Genomic DNA, 21,759 nt, shown 5'->3' with positions numbered 1-21,759 from the left:
ATATGTGAGGCATAGGCAGTGTTGACAGCTTTGTCACTTCTTGGTCTTCGAGAATGTAACAGAACCAGGACAAAAGCCAACCCTGCTAAGACTCTACACAGCTTCAGTCAACTGACACTGATAACAAATGGTAGAGCAGTCACTATGTGTCAAATAAAACAACAACATGACACCATGGTAACCTAGTCTGAATCTAAAATCCTACAGACAGGAGGACATTTTTTTTTCTTCATATCAGTAAGTGTTTTACTTATAATTCCTTGTAAGAGAAATATGCCATTATTCGGTAAGAATGGATCCTTCAGAAGTGTAATGAGTGTTGACCATGTAGAACCACTCACATTTGATGCCTAGAAGCAGTGCCAAGTTGGGCTCCTTGCCCTGTGCTCTCTGAGTGAGAATACAGCAAAGAGCTTTCAGGTCTGCCAGACACAAGGACATTTCCTTCAACAAGGGCCCAGCCTCTTGGACAAGGGCCACACGGTCTGCGCATGCCACACCTTCATCCACCAGGCTCTGCTTCTGCAGGTCCCAACAGACAAGTAACATGGAGTTAGAAATAAGTCAGATGCAGCATTGTGGAGGCATTGGGTCTGGGTAATGGTACATCAAGATCCTAGCAGACTGAAAGCTGACTCTGGGTCAGTCTGTATAATGATGGGGTCTGGGTAATGGTACATCGAGATCCCTTTAATGTTAATCAGAGGGAAATAACAATTCAGCCCCCCCCCCCCCCCCCCACCCCAGTGCAGACTGCACTTTGTAAAAGACATAAAGGCTAATGTAGGAGCAATGCCTGACACTTTGCTTTGTTTCAGTAGTTGACGTCTCTGTTTGCATGTGTGTATATGCATGATTCATGTTCCAGTCAGTGAGATGATGCGCAGCTGTGGTGACTCTGGTGCTCTCTCTGTGTTGAGATGTAAAATGTCTAATAATGTCTTTGTCATGAAAAGCCAGCCCTGTCTTCACTTACCATGAGACAGGGTGGCAAAGAACAGCACCAGTTGGATAATTCATGATTCTATGGCCATGAAAAGCATGGCGGAAAAAAGGACAGTGAAGATATATTGGCCCTAACATGATCTGCTCCTGATGCTCTTCACCCCAGGACAGATGAAGAGAAGAAAGCTGTAGGTAACGGACGACTGACAGACTGCTGCATGTGGGTGATGCTGTACCTCTTGGAGGGTTATGGAGAGCACTGCAAGCTCCTTGTCTTTCTGCTGGAGCTGTGTGCAGAGGTCCTCTGTGACGGCCCTCTCTCTTTGCAACTTTTTCTCCAATTCCTGTAAGAATGAGGAATGAAACGGGTACATTCAGACACTCCTTCTAAACTTAAGAGACTGCCAGTCAGAACACTCACTGATCTGTCACCATTCATAATGCCATCCCTCCCACTCACACACAAGCACACACACAAACACTCCCTTTCCCTCTACATACCCTGCATCTGATCTAACAATGTACAACAGACCTGCATCATTCCCGTTAAAATTCTCAAAATATGCCAAACTAATGTCCTTACTGTCAGTTCAGAGGTAAGCTTGTTGATCTGCTTCTGCTGACTGTTAGACACCTGAAATTAAACAACACACATAAATCACACAGGGAAAATACATAAGACAAAACAAGGCCGGTGGGTGTTTGGGGCTGGTTTGAGGGCTAACCATGTTAGTCTGAGTGTGCTGTTCCAGGAGATGGGCATTCTCTGCCTCCAGCTGCTTCACATCTAACATGGATAGCCGCACCCCATCCTCCAGGCACTTCTCCACCTTATCCTGCAAACTAAAGACGAGAGAGAGAGAGACAGGGGGGGATACTTTAATCTGTTATTCTATTGGCAGAAAAAAACAAGAAACATAATTTATCTGCCCTTTCTACCAGGCTCTCTTTTTAAGTCAAGCCTCAGTTCAATATTCACTGTGTAATAGATTTTAAAAATGGAGCATTGCCACATGAGATACCATCAAAATATTAACTGCTCTATAGTCTAATGCAAAGATGATAACTTAAAGTTATGGAATTGCTTCCAACATGTATTTATTACTCCTGCAGCATTCTGAGGAATAACAGGTCAGACGCGCTCCATATCGTATATCCTAAATCGCAGCCTTTGCGATTTGTTAATCGCATTGTTTCAAATTGCGATTTTGATTTGAAATCGATTAATAGTTCAGTATGCTGGCAACATTTGTAGAGGAATTATCGTATTTTTGGATCCATCATAGGAGGCGTCTCAGCCTTGACAAATTCTGTGGATAAACCCATCTCTCAGTATTCTGAACCAAATATGTCACAATACGTTTGTGCTGCTATTTGAAGAGATGGAAATGGATGATTCACTGTGGCGACCTCTAGCGGGAGCAGCCGAATGAAGAGGAAGAAGATGTTTGTGCTGCTATTTCCCTTATTTATAAAACAATAAAGGTTTTATTTGATCAGCTTTCTCTGTCCCAAACTGAGCAGAAGATTGCTGGATGGGCTGAGACACCCCAGTGAAATCCATGGAAACAAGGATTTTTCTGTTCATCAGAGTGAGGTACCTGTGTACAGCTGCCATCAGTGCCCTTCCCTTCTTACTCTGGGTTTCTATGAGGCTCTCTTTCTCTTCCAGCAGAGCTTGACTCTCCTGCAAGTCCTGCTCCAACTGCGCCACTGTCTTCTCCAAGCTTTGCACTTTACCCTGCACATCCTCCAACTGAGAGAGAGAGAGAGAGAGAGAGAGAGAGGGGGAGAGGGGGAGAGAGGGGGGGAGAGAGAGAGCATTGCATAAAATACAGCAAACAAAATGACTGTGAAATTAAAGATAATCTTCCCTATTCCTCTTCTGACAGTAAAAATGATTTGCAATGACAAAGTGTTTTGACACTGGATGACACTGAGTTATGCTATAGCGCTCTGTCAAAAAAAACAATGACCTGTATATTGTTAGACCTCTGACGTCTGACTGACGTTTACTGACCTCTGCTGGTTGAATTTTAGTGAATCAATAGTTGTGGATGAATAATTGTGCACATTAGTATAGGCTATTCAGTAACCATCCGCACCCAGTAATGAAGCAGTAAATTAGACTCTGCTCATTACTAGACTTATGGTAACCAACAGATTCACATACATACAGTAGCTACGGTTACATGCACACATTTTTTTTTCCATTTGGAATGAAATCATTCTGATTAATGATTCAGAACATAATGTTTACATGAAAGCATTCGCATTTAAATGTCACAAGCATACAACCAGAATTCATTGCAACTGCGAAGAAATTACCTTGCGTCAACCTGTACAATGTAGTCGAAGGCTATATAAAAAATCTGTAAGCCCGTCATACACAGAAATAAATAATCTTACATCGGTCAAAAGAACACTCACTGTCAAGTATTGTAAAGAGCCTGGGCAATGATAGCTTTACTCAGCAGGCAATTTTTTATTTTTTTACAGGGGGGGATGGCCCAATGGCCACTGACACTGCCCTAAAGACTATATAGGGGGATGGCAGGTTAACAAGGGGGATGCATTTTGGTCATTTTGCTAACAAGGGGGGTGGCATCCCCCCATCCCCCTACAAATTGCCTACTGGCTTTACTTGAGTTCAGTGATTTGATCAGTTAATTACTTGAGACAATTGTAACTTTAGTTATAATTGAAAATTACATCAGCTGTGTGAAATATTCTCCCAAACCTGCTTAAACAGATCGTTGTTGTGGGATTATTGCCCAATAGTCGCTAAACTATTCTTAATTCTTTGAGAATGTTTAACATAAGTGCAGCCTCCGCAGCCGACCAATTTTCCGCACTGGCCGCCATATATTTTTAACTCTGTTATGCATAGTTAAACATAAATACGTCATTACTTTGCGTAATGAACATGCGCAGAAAGTTCCAAGTGCAGAAGGCAATCCAGTTGAACATTTACATGGCTAATATTTTCCTATCAAACGGATTATCAGAAATCTACACCACCTCTTTAAATCCGATTGAATTCTCGATCGGATTGGGGTATTTCATTCTGATCAAGGTGTTTACACAAGGCATTTTCATTCTGATTGAGCTTCAATCCGATTATTAACGGAATATTAGGCTCCATGTAAACGCACCTAGTGACAGCCAGTGAACTGATTCCTGATGTGCTGGCTTTATGGCACCATGAAGTACTATAAATGTTACTGCTGATCCAGGCCACCCAATCCAGGCTCAGTTTGATATTTTCCGATCAATCGTTTAAATGACAGTTCAGTTTTCCTGTGTCAGAGCAGTGTCTGGACCACTACAGTTTAGTTTAGCGTGGGAAACATAAGTACAAGCATAAGCACACACATAAAGAAAAAAATGTTAACTAATGTTATCCACTGTTTGAGCAGGTACACAGCTGCTGGTCCCAGAGCGGTGAGGGGTCAAAGTGAAAGTGTAACTGACCTGCTTAGCCTGGTTCTGGACTTCATCCAGGGACGGCAGGTCTGCCAGATATTTCTCCAGCGTCTCAATGCGCTGCTGTTTCTCCTGGTTCTGCTCCTGCAGTCGCTGGCACTTCTTCTTCAGGCTGCTGATGTACCGATCACGGGTCTTCATCTGGACATAACAAACACAGAAGTACAAATCAGACCATAGGCTTCAACCCTGTATGTGCAAAGCTTATACATCCTGACCCACAGTCCTGTTAGCACAACTTCATGCCCCTCACCCCCTTTGTGTTCCAACTTTGGCACAATACGTTGTACTGTTCTCTGCACTGTATCATGACATACAGTTTTTGTAACTGGGATTGCATGTACCATGACTGCATTAACCCATTAAGGCCGGATGCAACATTTGCGTGTTCCCTTTAAGACTGTGTGTGACGTTTGCATTCGTCTCCCTTTAGAGTCAGACACGATGTGAGCGCGTTTTAGATGTCATCAGTTTCAAGACCTGTGACCGACGAAATGCATATGATTTGCTGAAATACACGTGGGGAAGGCGAAATGCTTGTTTTCATTTGTTTGTTTGTTTTTCAGCACAAAATGCTTTGCTTGTTTTCCTGAGCGAGGGGAGCACATCAGTGTCTCTCCCCTCGCTCAGGTCGTCAGCCATTGTCACGGTCTGAGTGCAACTATACAAACGTTTTTGCGGTCCATACAGAGTCTAAGAGGCTAAGATGGGCTAAAAAATAAAGCATATCGCCTTCCTCACGTGTATTTCAGCGAATCATAATGCATTTCATCGGTCGCAGGTCTTGAAAATGATGACATCATCTAAAACGTGCTAACATTGCATCCGGCTCTAAAGGTAGAAGCATGCAAATGTCGCACACGGTCTTAAAGGGATCACGCAAATGTTGCATCCGGCCTTAATGGGTTAATAGTGTATTTCGATAGGAGACACAATATGCATGAGATGTCCGCTCCTCATCACAGAACAGATCATTTGGAGCGTTTCTCAAAGAACACTCAGGAGGAATAAAAGAATGGACAATGCACTCACTGGATGTCATAACTCATTTACTTTTTGTGTTTATCAATTCATTATTTCAAACTCATACATGACAAACTAACTGTGAAGCAGCTAATCTACTGCCATGCTGTATGACCAGGCAGCTCACCTTCTCCTCCAGTTTCTTGATATCCTCTGTGTATTTTTGTATATTCTGTTTGAGGAACTCATTGAGATGCATGACCTCCAGCTCTGCAGCGGTCAGTTTGCGAGCCAGCTCTCCATTCTCACCATGCAGTGGGCTTACTCGCTCTCCTGCAGCAGGCTGCAGGCTGTGACTGGACATGGGGCTGTCATAGGGAGAATCCTGGAAAAGAGATTTCAGTATATCTACATATCAATAAAAACAAAACACTGAAATTCCTTCAGGCTTCAGGTCAGATAGATTCAAGCTCGTAATCTTTAAAATCTCCCAAAGTTGAACCTAAACTGTAGCCATCAATGAAGTTCTGCAGCAATATTTTGAAGGAGATCTCACCATGGGTTTGAGCAAGCAGCTGTCTTCAGCGCGCCCTCTCTGGTTTTGGAGGACTTGTTGTGCTCTCAGCTCATTTTCTCTGATTCTGGCATGAAGCCGTAGAATCTGCTGCTTTTGTCTGGAAATGTAGCAAAAACATGCTTGCAGGTGAAAGTACATTAAAGACTCAATAAAGTATCATTTTCAGTCAAACAAATTCATGTACAGATCAAACTGATTTCAATGATGACAGCAACCGAGAACTGAAAAATGGGGCCTAGTGGGAAATTTTAACACGACTTATAGGAACCACCGGGTTGCATCAAAATGTGTACTACGTTAAACAAGGAACGTCATGGTTTCCAACATTTAAAAATGTTTTTCACAGTGTACACTCCAGGATCTAGCACAAGACAATAATCTTATTGCTTTCCTACCAGTGGCCAAAGCACTACGACACAAGTTGTGCAGGCATCTTCTCTAGCTGGATGAATCACTCTAATATTTTTTCCCCACTATGTCTGCCAGATCGGTCATACTGATGATGCCAGCAGAGTTACTGGAGTAAAACATGTTATTGTTACTATTGTGCCTGAACAGGTGCATGTAGGCTAATGCTATCGTCTGGCATTTTCTGCTCTTCAGTATCATCTGTCACAGCACATTTTTTAACGGTGCAGGATCAAGCCACAGGATACCAGTGAACAGATGTTCAGTTAGATAGTAGCACCATATGAGAACGACTTTTTTTTTTTTAAAGCACTTTAAGCACTTTTCTTTGAAGCATCTTAAAAATACAACCATTTCAATAAAAACAGAACTGGTACAACAAATGAGCAGAAGAGTTTAAAAAATACGAACTCTTAGAAAAATTGCTTGATCCAGATATATTCTGCTCAGAGGCAGTGTAGGTGATCTGTGTTAAGGCAGTTCCTGGGTTTTGCTCCATGCCTGGAACAAACACTGGCAGTACATTCGGCCCTCCACATTCGTGGGGGTTAGGAGCACAGGACCCCCGCGAAAGTGGAAAAACCGCCAATATCTCCCCCAAACCTTAACTCTTAATACTGTAGCCTATATTTATGGTAGTAAATGATGAAATAGACTAATAATAGGCTACATATATTTTAAGCATTTATGACTTATTAAACTTTTTTTTTTAGTTTTCTTTATGTTGCACACTTGAATAACACGATGTCCGAAACAGGTGTGTTGTTATTTTTACTTCGTTTATTTCATAATAGCATAAAAATACACATCACTCCAACATTTTATCTTGCTCTGTACTCTCTTAGGTTTTATTTCCTCTACACAACCTCTCTACTATACCGACAAGAACCTCATTACATCACTCACTAACTCCTCTTATCTTAAAGGTATAGCACCAAATTATGTCTCAATGCAACAGCATAAATAATAATACATAAAAAAAGGGATGGGACACAATAAGTACAATTATGGGGAGTGTACCACATCTACATTTTCTAGTCTGCATGCGTCGTCTGCATTTGGCCATAAAATTCCCATTTAATTACTGATGGCAAACTTGTGAATAATCAAATCTGCGAAAGTTAAACCCGCGAATGTAGAGGGCTGACAGTACTTGAATGACCAGTCTCAAACTATGTTTTAGATTCCACTAATCTTGATCTGCCTGGTTGAAGGAATCCACAATAAAAACTGTGAGGTGGCTATATGGTGCTTATTTGGTGTTAAGTATAATTAGAGAAAGAGTCATGCAAGATTAGTGGGGCAAGGGTCAATATTCAAATAATTCAGTGCACTTTCATCCAGGTTTACTTTATGATGTTTTAAGGCCAGTGCCTGTTTGCTCTGCTATTGGCAGTGGCCTGCCAGCGCCCGTCTAAGGGAACATGGTATCCCCTCTAACTCAAGGTCAAACTCCTGTCAGCTCCAGGGTCACACTGCTGATAAGACACTCAATTATGTTTTTGCAAAGCAGTCCTCTATGAAACTAAATTCCAATTTTCTCTAGGGAAGTTCGTCATATCTTCTGTATTTCCAATACCATTTTTACTCACCTGTCAATCTCCAGCTCTCTCTGTCTGAGAAGCCCCTCCTTAATCTTCACCAAGGTGTTCATGGGAAGAGGACCTCCGCCAAGCATCTGCATAAAAACCACATCATTAACACCTTACCTGTTTGCTAAACATCCCTAACAAGTCAGCTACAAATGCTACAAGCCCTCCATTACCTTCTCACTGTGGTTTGCAGGCATCCACTATCTGTTTTCATATGAAGTGTTAAGCATTTGACACTTTGGACCAACTGATCACATTAACTCTCCAGTAAAAAGTGATACACATACGCACTGAAAATGAGCAGTACAGCATTCACAAGGGGAAACGGCCTTATCTGCATACTGTGAGTTTCCATTTTGTCTCAAGACCTACATACATCTCCAAACATGATTCTGAGTGAGCAGTGGTGTGGCAGGCTCTGAAAAAACAGCCTAACATAAAGTGAAAGAGTAGAACCTGAGATTAGTCTAACAAAATGTGAATGAGTAGAGGGTGCCACATTGTTGGTCTACAGAAATATAAGTGGGGAGCTGTTAAGGAGTCATGCCTCTCTACTCCCTGATGAGAGGGCTGGATCAGGCACACACATACACACACGTACACATACATACAAACACATAAGGCTCTACTCAAAACAAAAAAATGTGCCAAAAAAGGTCAGGTACCAGTCTCCATTATAAACAGACTGGGCTAAATACAACATGCTAGGGCAGCACCAGCATAGGCTAGTTGTTGTTGCTGTTGTTATTATTCTAACTTTTCCTGCTGCAACCTACATGATTTGACATACAATACCACATTATGCTTTCCGCCCTCAAAGACAGATCTCTGTGCTCTTTGTAATACACAGTACTCTGACACACTCTGTCAGTGTGGCATCAAATCAGCTATAACATCAAAAACATTTTATGAGATTTGAACAAGTCCATTTTAATCAGGTCTCAAAAAGGCCACTCCTCCTGGTACTCTCAGTAATATGGCCAGGCTGTGGGTTTAGCATTTCTTTACAGAACTTCAGAGGGGCTGTCTTTCCCACTTTATCTATCTTTATTCACAACTCCTTTACCACTTTCTGCAGGTGAAGTTATTTTACACAGCCATGCTGTGGCAGAAACATGATAGCCCAGCTGACAACAGTCACTGTTTGTGTCTGGTGGACTGTTAGCCACTCAGTGCAGTAACATGCAGGTACACAATCTGATTTCAATCCGATTATGATCTTTACTTCAATTAAAAAATGCCATGTAGATTGGGTTATCTGATTCAATTTCCTGAAATCTGAAAGAATAACTTGCATGTAACTGATACTCTGATTTCAGTTGGAGTTTATTTGCGCGTGCCTGGCCTTTGATACTGCGTGGTCATTTACAATTTAAATAGTTTACCGTTACCAAATCTATAGTAGGCTGCCAACTAACTAGCATGGAGAGACACAACAATAATTTTTGGACAGAAGAGGAGACTATATTTATGATTAGAGTTTTAAAAGGATTAAACATACTAAAAGATCTAGACGGCAGGAAGACCAGAAATGGTGAGCTGTCTGGAAAGGTCTCCAGTAAACTTTCTGATGCCGGTTTCATCAGGACTCCGGAACAGATCCGAGTCCGTTGGAAAACCCCAAGCAACAGTTACTATTTTGTTTTTTTGAGTGTGTAGGCCTAACTATAGTCTTTAGTATTACAGACCTCGCAGAACATGCAAGCAAAATACGACAAAGAAATGTGACCTGTGAGTTTTTCAAAATATACCTGTAGGCTAATTAGGCAACCGATACCTATCGCTCCTTGAATGAAGATTCATTATGTGAATCGGATTGTACTGCTTCTCATACCATGTAAACTGGAATATTCCTTTATCCGATAATAATCCGATAGGTGCTTTAATCAGACTGTTCTGCACATGTAACTGCACTGACTGACAGGGTGAATCAGTGATCAGACAGCTACTCCACAGCAGTGACAAAGATAAACACTCACAAAACAGCTGAGGAAGGGCTTGGCCAGTACAGGGCATACTGCAGTACTGGGCAGTATGTTCCTCCAATAACACTGGCTTTCTGTCAAAGTTTATGGCACAGGCCAATTACACAATGAGACACAGCACCATGTTACATGCTGATTAAAGGAAAAGATGTGTGAAAAAATGGCCTGATGCAGATTTTCTCTGTGTATTGAACTATTCAAACAAAAGAGACAGAGACAGCAGGACAGAGAATGAGAAAGAGAACAAGACAGGGAAAGAATGAGAGAAGGCACGTGGTGCAGCTGCCATGTTTTCTTGCAGCTCAGAGGACTCTGCATGTACTGTAGAGTTAGGGTGTATCTATGCACTGAAGTCATTTATCAGAAACTACTGTCATGTTCTCAGTGGTGAGGCCTTGGCCAGGATGATTCTGTCATCCTTATACTCCAGTGAGTAGGGATAATAAGTGTTAAGTGTTAATACTAGACTTTGCTGAGATGTGGTGAGATTTGGTAGGACATGGTGGGACATACTGGTATATCATTGGATACAGTGGGAAATGATGGAACATGATGGAATATGCTTGTATATGATGGTATATTGTGGGATACTCAGGGATATGGTGGGAAAGGCTGGGACTTGCAGGGATATACTGTGATATAGTGGGACATACTGGGATATTGTTGGACATAATGGGACATTATGAGGCATGATGGGATATGGTGAGACATTATGGGATATAGCAGGATACTCAGGGATATGGTGGGAAATGCTGGATCATGTTGTAAGATTATAGTGACATCTGAACAGACATGGTTCATGACAGGAGAACTGTTTAACCTGATGGTCTTATAACTATAGATGCAAACAAAGCTTCACACCTTTGGCGCCGCGTTACTGTTGGAGCCAAGAGCAACTGATTAAGGCAAAATACAACCGGTAATGGGCAAATGGCAGCCATCACAGACAAAAGGGGAATTTAGCATTAACACCTAGATTCTGATTTGCATCAAGCAACGTTGTACACCTATTGTCTGTTTGCTTCATGGTATAAAAGGCCGATCACGGTAACAGTTCTCTGAGTTAAGCTGCGGCACAAGCAGACATGCTGCCGGATTCCACCACCACAAAATAAAGCTTTTCTCCAAGCACGCTTTTGCTCCGGTTCGTTTACTTGTAAAATCACAAGAAAATCCAACAATGTGGAGATATACATGGGGGGATATTGTGCGACATGTTGGGATATACTTAGATATGATGGAATTTGGTGGGATACTCAGTGATATGTTGTGAACTGGTGGGAAATGCTGAAATATGCAGGGAAATACTGGGATATGGTGGGATGTGGAGGGACATGGATTGAAATCAACATTATTCTAAAACATCTCAAAGAACTCTACTGCATGCTTCAAATTGCTTAACAATCTTGTTGCGGGGGATGCTTCTGGGTCACGCTTAAGATGGCAGCTTGATTTTTGTGCTCCTCAATGGTTTAATAAAATAATATCTAAAATGTTCTCAGGGTCATCAAAGTGAGTGTCTTTGTACATGATGTAACGCAGGGTTGATACAAGAACTAGGAAAAATATGTCTGTGACAGAGAACACTGATGAACAGATGCCATAAAGCAACGCCAGTTGAAGTAGCTCCCCGACCCACGAGGTGAGTGAGGAGGAGGGAGCGGGTGATGCTAGCCTAAGAAGTTTACTGAACGAACTCAGGGACTTCAGGCAGGACAATAAACAACAACTCACAGAGATTAAACAAGAACTGTGCAGAACAAACAACAGACTCGGCGAGGCTGAGGGGAGAACTGACGAAGCAGAAACAGCAATACAGGCAACAGCAACACTACTGTGATGGCTCTCACAGCACCAGACAAGCAAGGAGGCTAAACTGATTGACCAGGAAGGTCGGGCTTGCAGAGATAATATTCAGATCTTTGGCATATCCCAAAGAGGCGGAGGGTAACAACATCTCCAGTTTCCTGGAAAACCTACTGAGGGACTTGCTTGATTTTCCACACGATATGGAGCTCAAAATCGAGAGAGCACACAGGGCCCTGGCACCCAAATCCACCGACCCACAGGCAAAGCCCCAATCTATCATTGCCAAGTCCATGAGCTACAGAGTAAAAGAGGAGCTGATCCGTAAAGTATGGCAGAAGAAAGGGCTCTGACATCTCGAGCTCCTAAAAGGCTCAATATTGGAAGCAAAAGACAGTAAGGAATGTAATGACATTCTGGTTTAAATCATTTTGTTACTGTTCTCATTTTATTATGTTCACCTCTCGATGTTCACGAGAGTTATAGGGATGAATAACACTTTGAGTGCTGGTCATTGTGCAGGGAGAATTCTAGCATGTGCTACACCGGTAAGAGACCATGGCTAATAAGCATAACCTTAAAATGATCTCATTTAACATAAATGGGGTCCTAAATCTGACTAAGACAAGTAAGATTTTGAGTAAAATGAAAAAGGAGAATGCACAAATTATATTACAGGAAACACACCTTAACTCTACTGAACATGAAACATTAAAAAGAATGGGTTTTTCTAAAGTGTATTATTCATCTTACAAATCAGGCCACAGGAGAGGGGTAGCCATTCTATTTTCTCAGAGAATTCCATTTGAACTAATTTCAGAAATAAAAGACAAGGAAGGAAGATAGTCACTAGTTTCAGGAGAGACAGAGGGTGTCCAAATAACACTATTGAATGTTTATGCCCCCTCAGGTAGTGATGTTTCTTTTTAAAGAAAAATTTTTGATCTGGTGACAGAAGTGACAGGCATTCTTATATGTGGGGGAGATTGGAATATACACCTTAATCCTAGGCTAGATTATTCAAAGGCCTCTACTCAAACCTCCCTACACAAGAAACACCCAGTTCTCATGTTAGAACAGGGTGTGATAGACTTTGACTTTATTTGAGAACTAATTATATACTTATTTTTAAAAGGAGATTATTGTGAGATAATAGGTAGTCTTGATTTGTGTGATCATACACCCCTTTTGTTATCATTGCAAATCAGTAATAACCCTGGAAATACACTATGGAGGTTAAACTAAAGTATTTTAAACAATTTACAATTTAAAATACTAATGAAAGAAAGAGGAAATAAAAATGTTTCTTCTTTATTTTTAGAAAATGACAATGGGGAGGTTAGCCCAGAAATAGTATGGGGTGCAATAGTATGAGATGCACAAAATTTACAAAGCTTCTAGCAAGCAAACTACAAAACAGGTGGATAGCACAATTTACAAAATTAGGGATCCTCACTCTAAAACCCTTTTATATAAGCAAAAAGAAATACAAATGACTTTTCAAAATTATTATAAACAATTATACACACAACCACATTTGGAAGATGAACGAATTGGACAATTATTAGAATCCCTTAATCTACCTTCCTTGTCTGAAGACCAAAATACAAAATGAATAGCTAAAATAACAGAAGAAGAGTTGAAGAGTGCGATTTCTAGGTTAAAAGCAAATAAATCACCTGGCCCAGATGGTTTTTCTTCTGAATGGTACAAGACCTTCCGGTCTGAGTTAGTAGCAGCTCTTCTTCAGACTGAACCATGGGTCATATAGACCAATTCTGGCTCTTGTAAAAAAAAAAAAAAAAAAAAACAGCGACTCTTCGGTAACGAGCCCGGTTCTCAAACCTCTAGACCACGGCTACCACACTGATTACAAGCTATACACGTCAATTCTTGCCAAGAGAGTCGAAAAGATCCTTCCCCATAGTATCCACACTGACCAGACAAAGTCAGAGACAAACCCATGATAATATCAGACGCTCACTGCATATATTGAGTCATATCCAAGAACGTAAATTACAAGGCTTATTAGTCAATCTTGATGCGGAAAAGGCCTTCAGTTCCATGAGTTGGAGGTTTTTGTATAAGGTTCTTGAGAGATTTGGGTTCCACAAAGAGTTTATTAAAGGAATAAGTACACTATACAATAACCCAACTGCCCAGATGAAAATAAATGGGTATTTGCCGGACACTATTAAATTAGAACGAGGCACAAGACAAGGTTGTGGAATGTCACCACTGCTTTTTGCGCTTTACTTAGAACACCTTGTCCAGTGGATTAGACAGACAGACAGCATTGAAGGTACCCCCATAAACGGGGAACAGCATAAGATTGCTTTGTATGCAGACAATGTTTTGGTATGTTTAAGTAAACCTTACGATTCATTCTCTGAACTGTTTAAGCTTTTAGACATTTTTGGCAAAAATGCAGGATGTAAACTAAATGTTCAGACAACCCAGATTTTGACATTAAACTATACTCCACCAAAACTGCAAAATATATTTCATTTAAAACTATAAACTACACTGAAATATTTAGGTGTACTGTTACCAAAAGAAGTTTTTACATTGGCAAAGATTAATTATGACCCCCTCTTGGCCAAAATAAAATCAGATCTACAGAGATGGAACTCCAACCCTTTCATGAGTCTCACCCAAAGAACTGAATCTGTAAAAATGAATTCTCCCAAGACTCCTCTCTTTGTTTCAAGCTCTACCCATAGAAATCTCCACAAAACAATTCTCTCAGTGGGATAAAACTATTTCCAGGTTCATTTGGCAAGGGAAAAAAACCAAAGTTAAGTTTAAAACTTTATAACTCCCAAAGGAGGTATGGCTGTACCACATTCAAAAGACTACTTCTACTTAGCTCAAATTACGCCATTGATGAATCTGTGCAAAAAAGATTACCATGCAAGGTGGAAAGACATTGAACTGTCACTAATTAAGGATGCTCCAATTCAGGCAGTATTGGTAATAAGGATCTGGGAAGATTTATAGACAATATCCAAAATCCATGAATGAAATACCAACTTAAAGTCTGGAACTCTGTTAGGGAGGAATACAAATTACAAAATAAGCTAAGAATAGTTAGATGGTGTGCCTATGACCCCGATTTTAAGCGTAATCAATTGGACCCTAGATTTAAAAATTTCAAAGGAGAAATGGTAAAGCTATTGTGACTTTCAGTGGAGGTGCACCAATTTGCATGTATTGAGAGAATTTGGTTGGAAGTGTCTAATTAGATTTTTTATCACTCCGAAGCAGAAAGTACACTTTAAGGGAGAGGATTCCAAGTGTTGGAGACTGTGTGGGAGTCAGGATGCCAATCACTGGCACATATTCTGGGAATGTCCAGTAATAAGACATTTCTGGACAGAGATGCACAAAATATTGGAAGACATATTTAATATGAAAATAGCTTTCCAGTTTACCACTTTTATTTTAGGAAAAGCTGACTTTCACTCAGGGCACTTCAGTGAGTATTTATCTGGTGTACTGATACTTGCTGGTAAGAAAACCATCACTAGGCACTGGCTGCTTCCTGACTACCGCACAATCGAGGAATGGACAGATATAGTTAATGAAATATACATAATGGAAAAAATAACATTTTCACTTCGCCTGCAAATGAATAGATTTACTAAATTATGGTCAAATTGGGTTTCCTATGTACACCAGTCACAGCCACACTTCATGGAGTTAACAAATTAACAGATGCTTTGTTGTTGTTGCTTTTTGTTTTTTTTTTTCCTCCTGTCTTTTCCCCACTGTCTAAGGAAAAGGTGGTTTGGTCTCCTAACCAATTTTTTTGTTTTAAAAAAAAACTTACTGGATTATCTCCCAAGATGTTTGCACAATTTTAATTAACTTTTTTTTTACTACACATCACTCTTTAAGTATGTAAAATAGTTTTTAGAAATTTTATAGGATACATACTGTATAAAAAAAGGATAATGAGGAGGGAAGGGTTCTTAAGTCATGCTCTCATTCGTTGTAGACTTCTAATGATCTCTGTAACTGCAAGGCTATTTCTTTGGTGAGATGTCTATCCTCTAAATGAAGAATCAAAACAACAACAACAACAACAACAAAACCCCAAACAATCTTGTTGCCTCTTTTCTTTTTATCCTCACTTCTCTGCCCCAACATTGGTGTATCCTTTCTGAGGTCTACAAGGTACCAGTCCTAAGCCTCTGTTCCCAGCTTGAGGCCGATATACTCCTGTCCCTCCTGCCCAGGCTGCCTACAAGTCCTTATTCTGTGGCCCACCTGTGACGCTGTCTTAACCTGACTGTGGAACCAAGATCAACCTGTTCTTTATAGCTACATCATAATCTCAGTTTTAACTACAGTGAAGCTAATCATTCTCAGCCATTATACAGTTGGTCTTAAAGATAAACTTACAGATATGAACACTGCTTGGTTATCAAATTAATCCATATCTGATACCACCCAGAACTCCTAGAACCTTGTGTATTAACTTGTTGATACTGTGAACAAATCATATACTGTAAATAATTCTATGGACCATTGAATCTGTTTACCCTGGACGTATTTTTAACTGTAAATGTCTCTATTCTGTGTGCTGATCAGAGGAGTATGGGCTCCCCCTGTTGAGTCCTGGTTCCTCCCAAGGTTTCTTCCTCCTACTCATTCCTCTTCCTCCTTACTTCATTAAGGAGTTTTCCATGCCACTGTCACTTCAGGCTTGCTCACTGGGGGTTTAGGCACTGATCTCTGTCAAGCTGCTTTGAGACAAGTTTTGATTGTAAGAAGTGTTAAACAAATTAACTTAAATGTGAACATGATGGGACATGGTGAGATATGCCAGGATATGTTGGAATATGATGGGGTATGCAGGGATATAAAAGGATATGATGGGATATGGCATGACATAACAGGATATGATGAAAAATTGTGGGAAAAGGTAGGATATGGTGGGACATTGTAAGACATGGTGGGATATGCAGGGATATGATGGAACGCAATGGGATACAATGGGATATGAGAGAACATTATGTGGAATATGTAGGGATAAATTGTATAGTTTGTATCGTTTTGTCTATTTTACCCTAGCTTTAGTACTTTTTCATGTTTTTTTATGCGCTTCAGTCTTTTAAGAATGCACTCTGCTCACTTTATTGAAGTTTTTTTGGACACTCCTGCTCATCAGGACACTTTTTTGCCCAAACAATATGCAACTGAAAGTAGGGGGGTTCAGGCTCCCTTTGTTTACAATCGGGAGGAATTACTATCATGGTGACCAGCATTTACCCCTGGGAGATGCAAACAACATGTTCCAGAGGAAATATTGAGGAAATACCGTGACTGCAGAGCAGGATTAAAGCGGCAAATGAAGAAGTGGAGATACAAGCTGTATCTCCCTTCCATCACTATGGGAAATGTGAGATCGCTGGCAAATAAGACGGACAAATTAACGGCACTGGTGAGGAGTCAGAGGGAATTTCTGGGAGAGCAGTATCATGTGTTTTACGGAGACATGGCTTCACGAAGACATTCCGGACTACAACTCTACCGTCACCAGCTTTGAGACGACACGGGCAGACAGAGACCGAAAGAAGAGCGGTAAGAGGAAAGGAGGGGGGGCTCGCTCTTCTCGTTAACAACAGATGGTGTTATCCAGGGCACATTACTGTCAAGGATAAAGTCTGCAGCCCGGACATTGAACTTTTAGCGGTGAGCCTACGTCACTATTATTTGCCGAGGGAATTCTCATAAGTTATAATGATTGCTGTTCATGTTCCGCCATCCACCGACGCGAATACAGCGGGTGGTGTCATACTCTCGGTCACAGCGGAGCTTCAGTCACAGCATCCCAGCGCTTTCATCACGATTTCTGGAAACTTCAACCATGTGACACTCTCCTCTAGTATGACAAACTTCACCCAGTCCAACCAGGGACAATAAAACCCTGGATTTACTATAAGCCCCTAGTCCAGCGGCAACCTGCAACCACCAAGACAGTCAGGAGATGGTCGCAGGATGCAATTGAGGCTCTGAGGGGCTGTTTCGAGGCTACGGACTGGGAGGTTCTGACCAAGCCACATGGTGAGGACATAGAGGGGCTAACACAATGTATTACGGGTTACATTCATTTCTGTGTGGACAATGTCAACCCCACCCGCACAGTACGGTGTTTCCCGAATAACAAACCCTGGATCATCAGAGACATAAAAGCCCTCCTTGATGACAAAAAGAGGGCCTTCAGAGCTGGGGACAAGGAGGAGATTAAGAGGGTCCAGAACGCACTAAGTGCTAAGATCAAGGAGGGCAAGGATGCCAACAGGAGGAGGATGGAGTACAGGCTGCAACAGAACAACACAAGGGAAGTGTGGAATGGTATGAGGAGAATCACCGGCTACAATCAGACCAGCAGACGTATGAGAGAGGGCAGCGTGGCCAGGGCCAATGAGTTAAACCTGTTTTTCAACAGGTTTGACACTGGAGCCCTTGCCCACTCACCCCCCAGCCCCTTGACTATTCACACCTCCCAAATCACCATGCAGCCCCCCTCTAGCCCTTCTCAGGTCCCTCCTGCTTCTCCTCCCTCACCACTCCCCCCAACTATCACAACTGACCAGGTGAGAAGACAACTGGAAAGGCTCCACTCAGGCAAAGTTGCAGGCCCCAACGGCGTGAGCACAGAGGTGCTCAAGGGATGTGCCGAACAGCTCTGTGGTGTCTTCCAAAACATCTTTAATTTGAGCCTGGGACTGGGAAGGGTCCCCACACTCTGGAAAACATCATGCCTGGTCCCTGTGCCCAAGAAGGGGCACCCCAAGGTCTTAAATGATTACAGGCCAGTGGCGTTAACATCACACATGATGAAGACTCTGGAGAGGCTGGTCCTCTCCCACCTTAAACCCCTGATCAGACCAGCACTAGACCCCCTGCAGTTTGCTTACCAGGAACACATCAGAGTGGAGGATGCCAACATATACCTGCTGCACCGAGCCTACTCTCATTTGGACATGGCTGGGAGCACTGTGAGAGTCATGTTCTTTGACTTCTCCAGGGTATTCAACACCATTCAGCCTGTATTGCTGGGAGACAAGCTCAGGAGCATGCAGGTTGATTCTCCGCTTGTGACCTGGACAATGGACTATCTGACAAACAGACCATAGTACGTGAGACTGGGGAGCTGTGTGTCAGAGACAGTGTTAAGTGGCACAGGGGCCCCCAAGGGGACCGTCCTCTCTCCCTTCCTGTTCACCCTGCACACCTCCGACTTCAGTTACAACTCGGAGTCATGCCACCTTCAGAAGTTCTCAGATGACTCTGCCATTGTAGGGTGTATCAGCAGGCAACAGGAGGCAGAATACAGAGGACTGGTAAACAACTTTGTGGGGTGGTGCAGCCTGAACCATCTACAGCTGAACGCCAGCAAGACAAAGGAGCTGGTCGTGGACTTCCGCAGGAATAAGCCTACCCTGACCCCCGTCTCCATCTATGGAGATGATGTCGAGGTAGTCTACTCCTACAAATACCTTGGAGTGTACGTGGACGACAGGCTGGAGTGGACTAAGAACACAGAGGCCCTTTACAAGAAGGGCCAGAGTCGGCTCTACTTCCTGAGGAGACTACGATCCTTCAATGTCTGCAACAGGATGCTGCAGATGTTCTGTCAGTCAGTGGTATCCAGTGCCATTTTCTACGCGGTGGTGTGCTGGGGGTGTGGACTAAAACCTGGGGATGCTAACAGACTGAACAAGCTTGTTGGGAAAGCCAGCTCTGTCATAAGAGGTGGAACTGAGCTAGACTTGCTGGGGGTGATGGCAGAGAGGAGGATGCTTAAGAAACTGGTGGGCATCCTGAACAACTACTCCCACCCCTTTCGTGACGAGCTTGTTAAACTGAGAAGCACCTTCAGCAGCAGGCTGATCTCCCCTAAATGCTCCACTGAGAGATACAGAAGGTCGTTTCTGCCAATGGTCATCAAATTGTACAACTCCTCCCCTCTCTGTCGCAGCAAAGGGTTAGACTGACGCCTGATGCCTGCTGCTCCTACTTCAACATAATGATTGCACTATGGACAATTGCACAATGGACAATTGCATAATGGACAATAACTATGTCTATATATCTCACTCCTTATCACAGTATCTGGTTTAGATTTGCACTGCGCAGTTAGTATTATCGTTTTACACAATGTGTAACAACGACAATGTACTCCATTGCACATATAACAACAATGCTCTCTGTTGCACATTACACACCACACAATAGTGATAATCTTACTACTACTGCTCTATATTGTGGCATATTCATTATGTAATGGTCACCCATTAAAAAAAAAAATATATATATATATATGTTTTAATATGTCTGTTTTTTTTTTGTTTTTTTTACCTTTCCTCCTTGTGTTCTCACTGAAATGTCTGTTTATAAAATTGTCTTAATAATAAACAGACAGTCGGAGGATGGGACTATCAGACAGCAAGCATTAGGAAAAAAACTCGGGAAAAGGACTAAGGTCCCATCTATTGGACTGCCAATCAGTTGGAGATGTTGGTGGGATGGGACAAGTTTTTTTATGTACTGCCAACAGGTTAGGTTGGGAGAAGGCAGAAGCGGTGCAGCGCGAGATGCGGCATCACCTTCTGTTCATGTTGGTCAACATTTATGTTGATACATGTCGCACATTACAAGGATTACTCTTTTTGTTGGCGTGGACGCACACAATTGATCTTTTTCTCAATTTTTGGTCATTTTTCCCCTTTTACCTCTATTGTGGGGCAAAATCCTGGAAGCGGTTGCCAACTGGTACAGACGGGTGAGACACTGGGTATTTTTAAACAGGACCGCCAAGTCCCATTCAGAGAGGTGTAGCGTATCATTGGTCAGTACGCTGCCGCGGGAGAAACTATTCAAAAGACCTGTGCGCTTTGCAAAGCTGGGACGTGCAATGTATATAGTGGACTTTTTGGTGGGGATCTGTGGGTTTGTTCATAGTGTAAATCGTGAATTTTTGTTGGGAAAATGTGTTGTTTGATTGTATGGTGTTGTCTGTTTGTATGTCGGGTGCACTTTGTAAATAATGTGCGCAGTCTTTTTTTTTTTTCCTTTTGGAATAAATGTATGGTGAGGATTTATTGTTCTGTAAACGGTTTAATTTAAATCTGGTATAAATACGGGCAGTTCAATGGAGGATTGTGAGTACAGTAATATGCATTTTCTCCTTACTGTGTTTTTAAAAAGGACGGCGTAGGTTTTTTTTTTGTTTTTTTTTTTTTTTTTTTTCCATCATCGCCAGCAGCTGTGGTATAGTCAAGTAGTCCACCCAGACCTTTTTATGCGTTTGTAGCCCTTTCTGTTCTGAGAAAGAGAGAGTGTTCATTACAATTATATGCTATGTATATAACTCCTGCACTATGGCAATAACTTCTATCTACCTCAGTATTCTCACTTACGGCTATTACTACGTTACCAATTACTGCACTATGTACAGAAACAACCTTTATTTTATCTTATTTTACCTTCATTTTATCTGTTTTAATTTTATTACTATTTCCTATTTATCTTATTATATTCTACTTTTATTCTATGGTGTGTTTGGTGTGTGCTGACGGTGTTGTTACGACACTTGAATTTCCCTCGGGATTAATAAAGTATTTCGTATTCATATAATATAGCGCGATACGATAGGAAATGCAAGGATATTCTGGGATATGCTGGGATATGCAGGGATATATGCATTGCTGTGGAGCTGGAGTTGTAGAGTTGGAGTCGAAAGCAATTATTGGGTTACTGGAGTTGGTAAAAATGTACTGACTCAGACTAAATTAACCATAAATGCTGGCGTATATATCGATCCGGTGTATAAGTCAACCCCCAAAAATTAGAGGTGTAATATAGGTTTAGGCCTATATGCGACAAATAAGTCGACCCCCAAAATAACGTTCAACTTTTGGGCCTAGGACAGGCTTGCAGACTCGTATGCTTACGATTTTAGGCCCAGGCTAGGCATCAGAAG

The 21,759-nt window shown here is 41.7% G+C and overlaps 1 protein-coding gene across 1 annotated transcript in view; it reads right to left on the bottom strand.

Moving 5' to 3' along the window:
• cep85l (centrosomal protein 85L) overlaps nucleotides 1-21,759 on the bottom strand; it is a 66,618-nt gene that overhangs the window by 723 nt on the left and 44,136 nt on the right. Inside the window, exons 4-12 of the mRNA XM_030771936.1 lie at nucleotides 7,972-8,057; nucleotides 5,951-6,068; nucleotides 5,582-5,779; nucleotides 4,420-4,572; nucleotides 2,547-2,701; nucleotides 1,671-1,788; nucleotides 1,529-1,579; nucleotides 1,182-1,289; nucleotides 342-522 (exon numbers count right to left, since the gene is read on the bottom strand). Of these exons, the coding sequence (XP_030627796.1) occupies nucleotides 342-522; nucleotides 1,182-1,289; nucleotides 1,529-1,579; nucleotides 1,671-1,788; nucleotides 2,547-2,701; nucleotides 4,420-4,572; nucleotides 5,582-5,779; nucleotides 5,951-6,068; nucleotides 7,972-8,057 (1,168 nt within the window). The remainder of the gene's footprint in view (nucleotides 1-341; nucleotides 523-1,181; nucleotides 1,290-1,528; nucleotides 1,580-1,670; nucleotides 1,789-2,546; nucleotides 2,702-4,419; nucleotides 4,573-5,581; nucleotides 5,780-5,950; nucleotides 6,069-7,971; nucleotides 8,058-21,759) is intronic.

This window comes from Chanos chanos, chromosome 4 (assembly GCF_902362185.1).
Source record: "Chanos chanos chromosome 4, fChaCha1.1, whole genome shotgun sequence".
In the NCBI taxonomy this organism is placed as follows: domain Eukaryota; kingdom Metazoa; phylum Chordata; class Actinopteri; order Gonorynchiformes; family Chanidae; genus Chanos; species Chanos chanos.
This window is presented reverse-complemented; position numbering and strand designations above follow the sequence as displayed.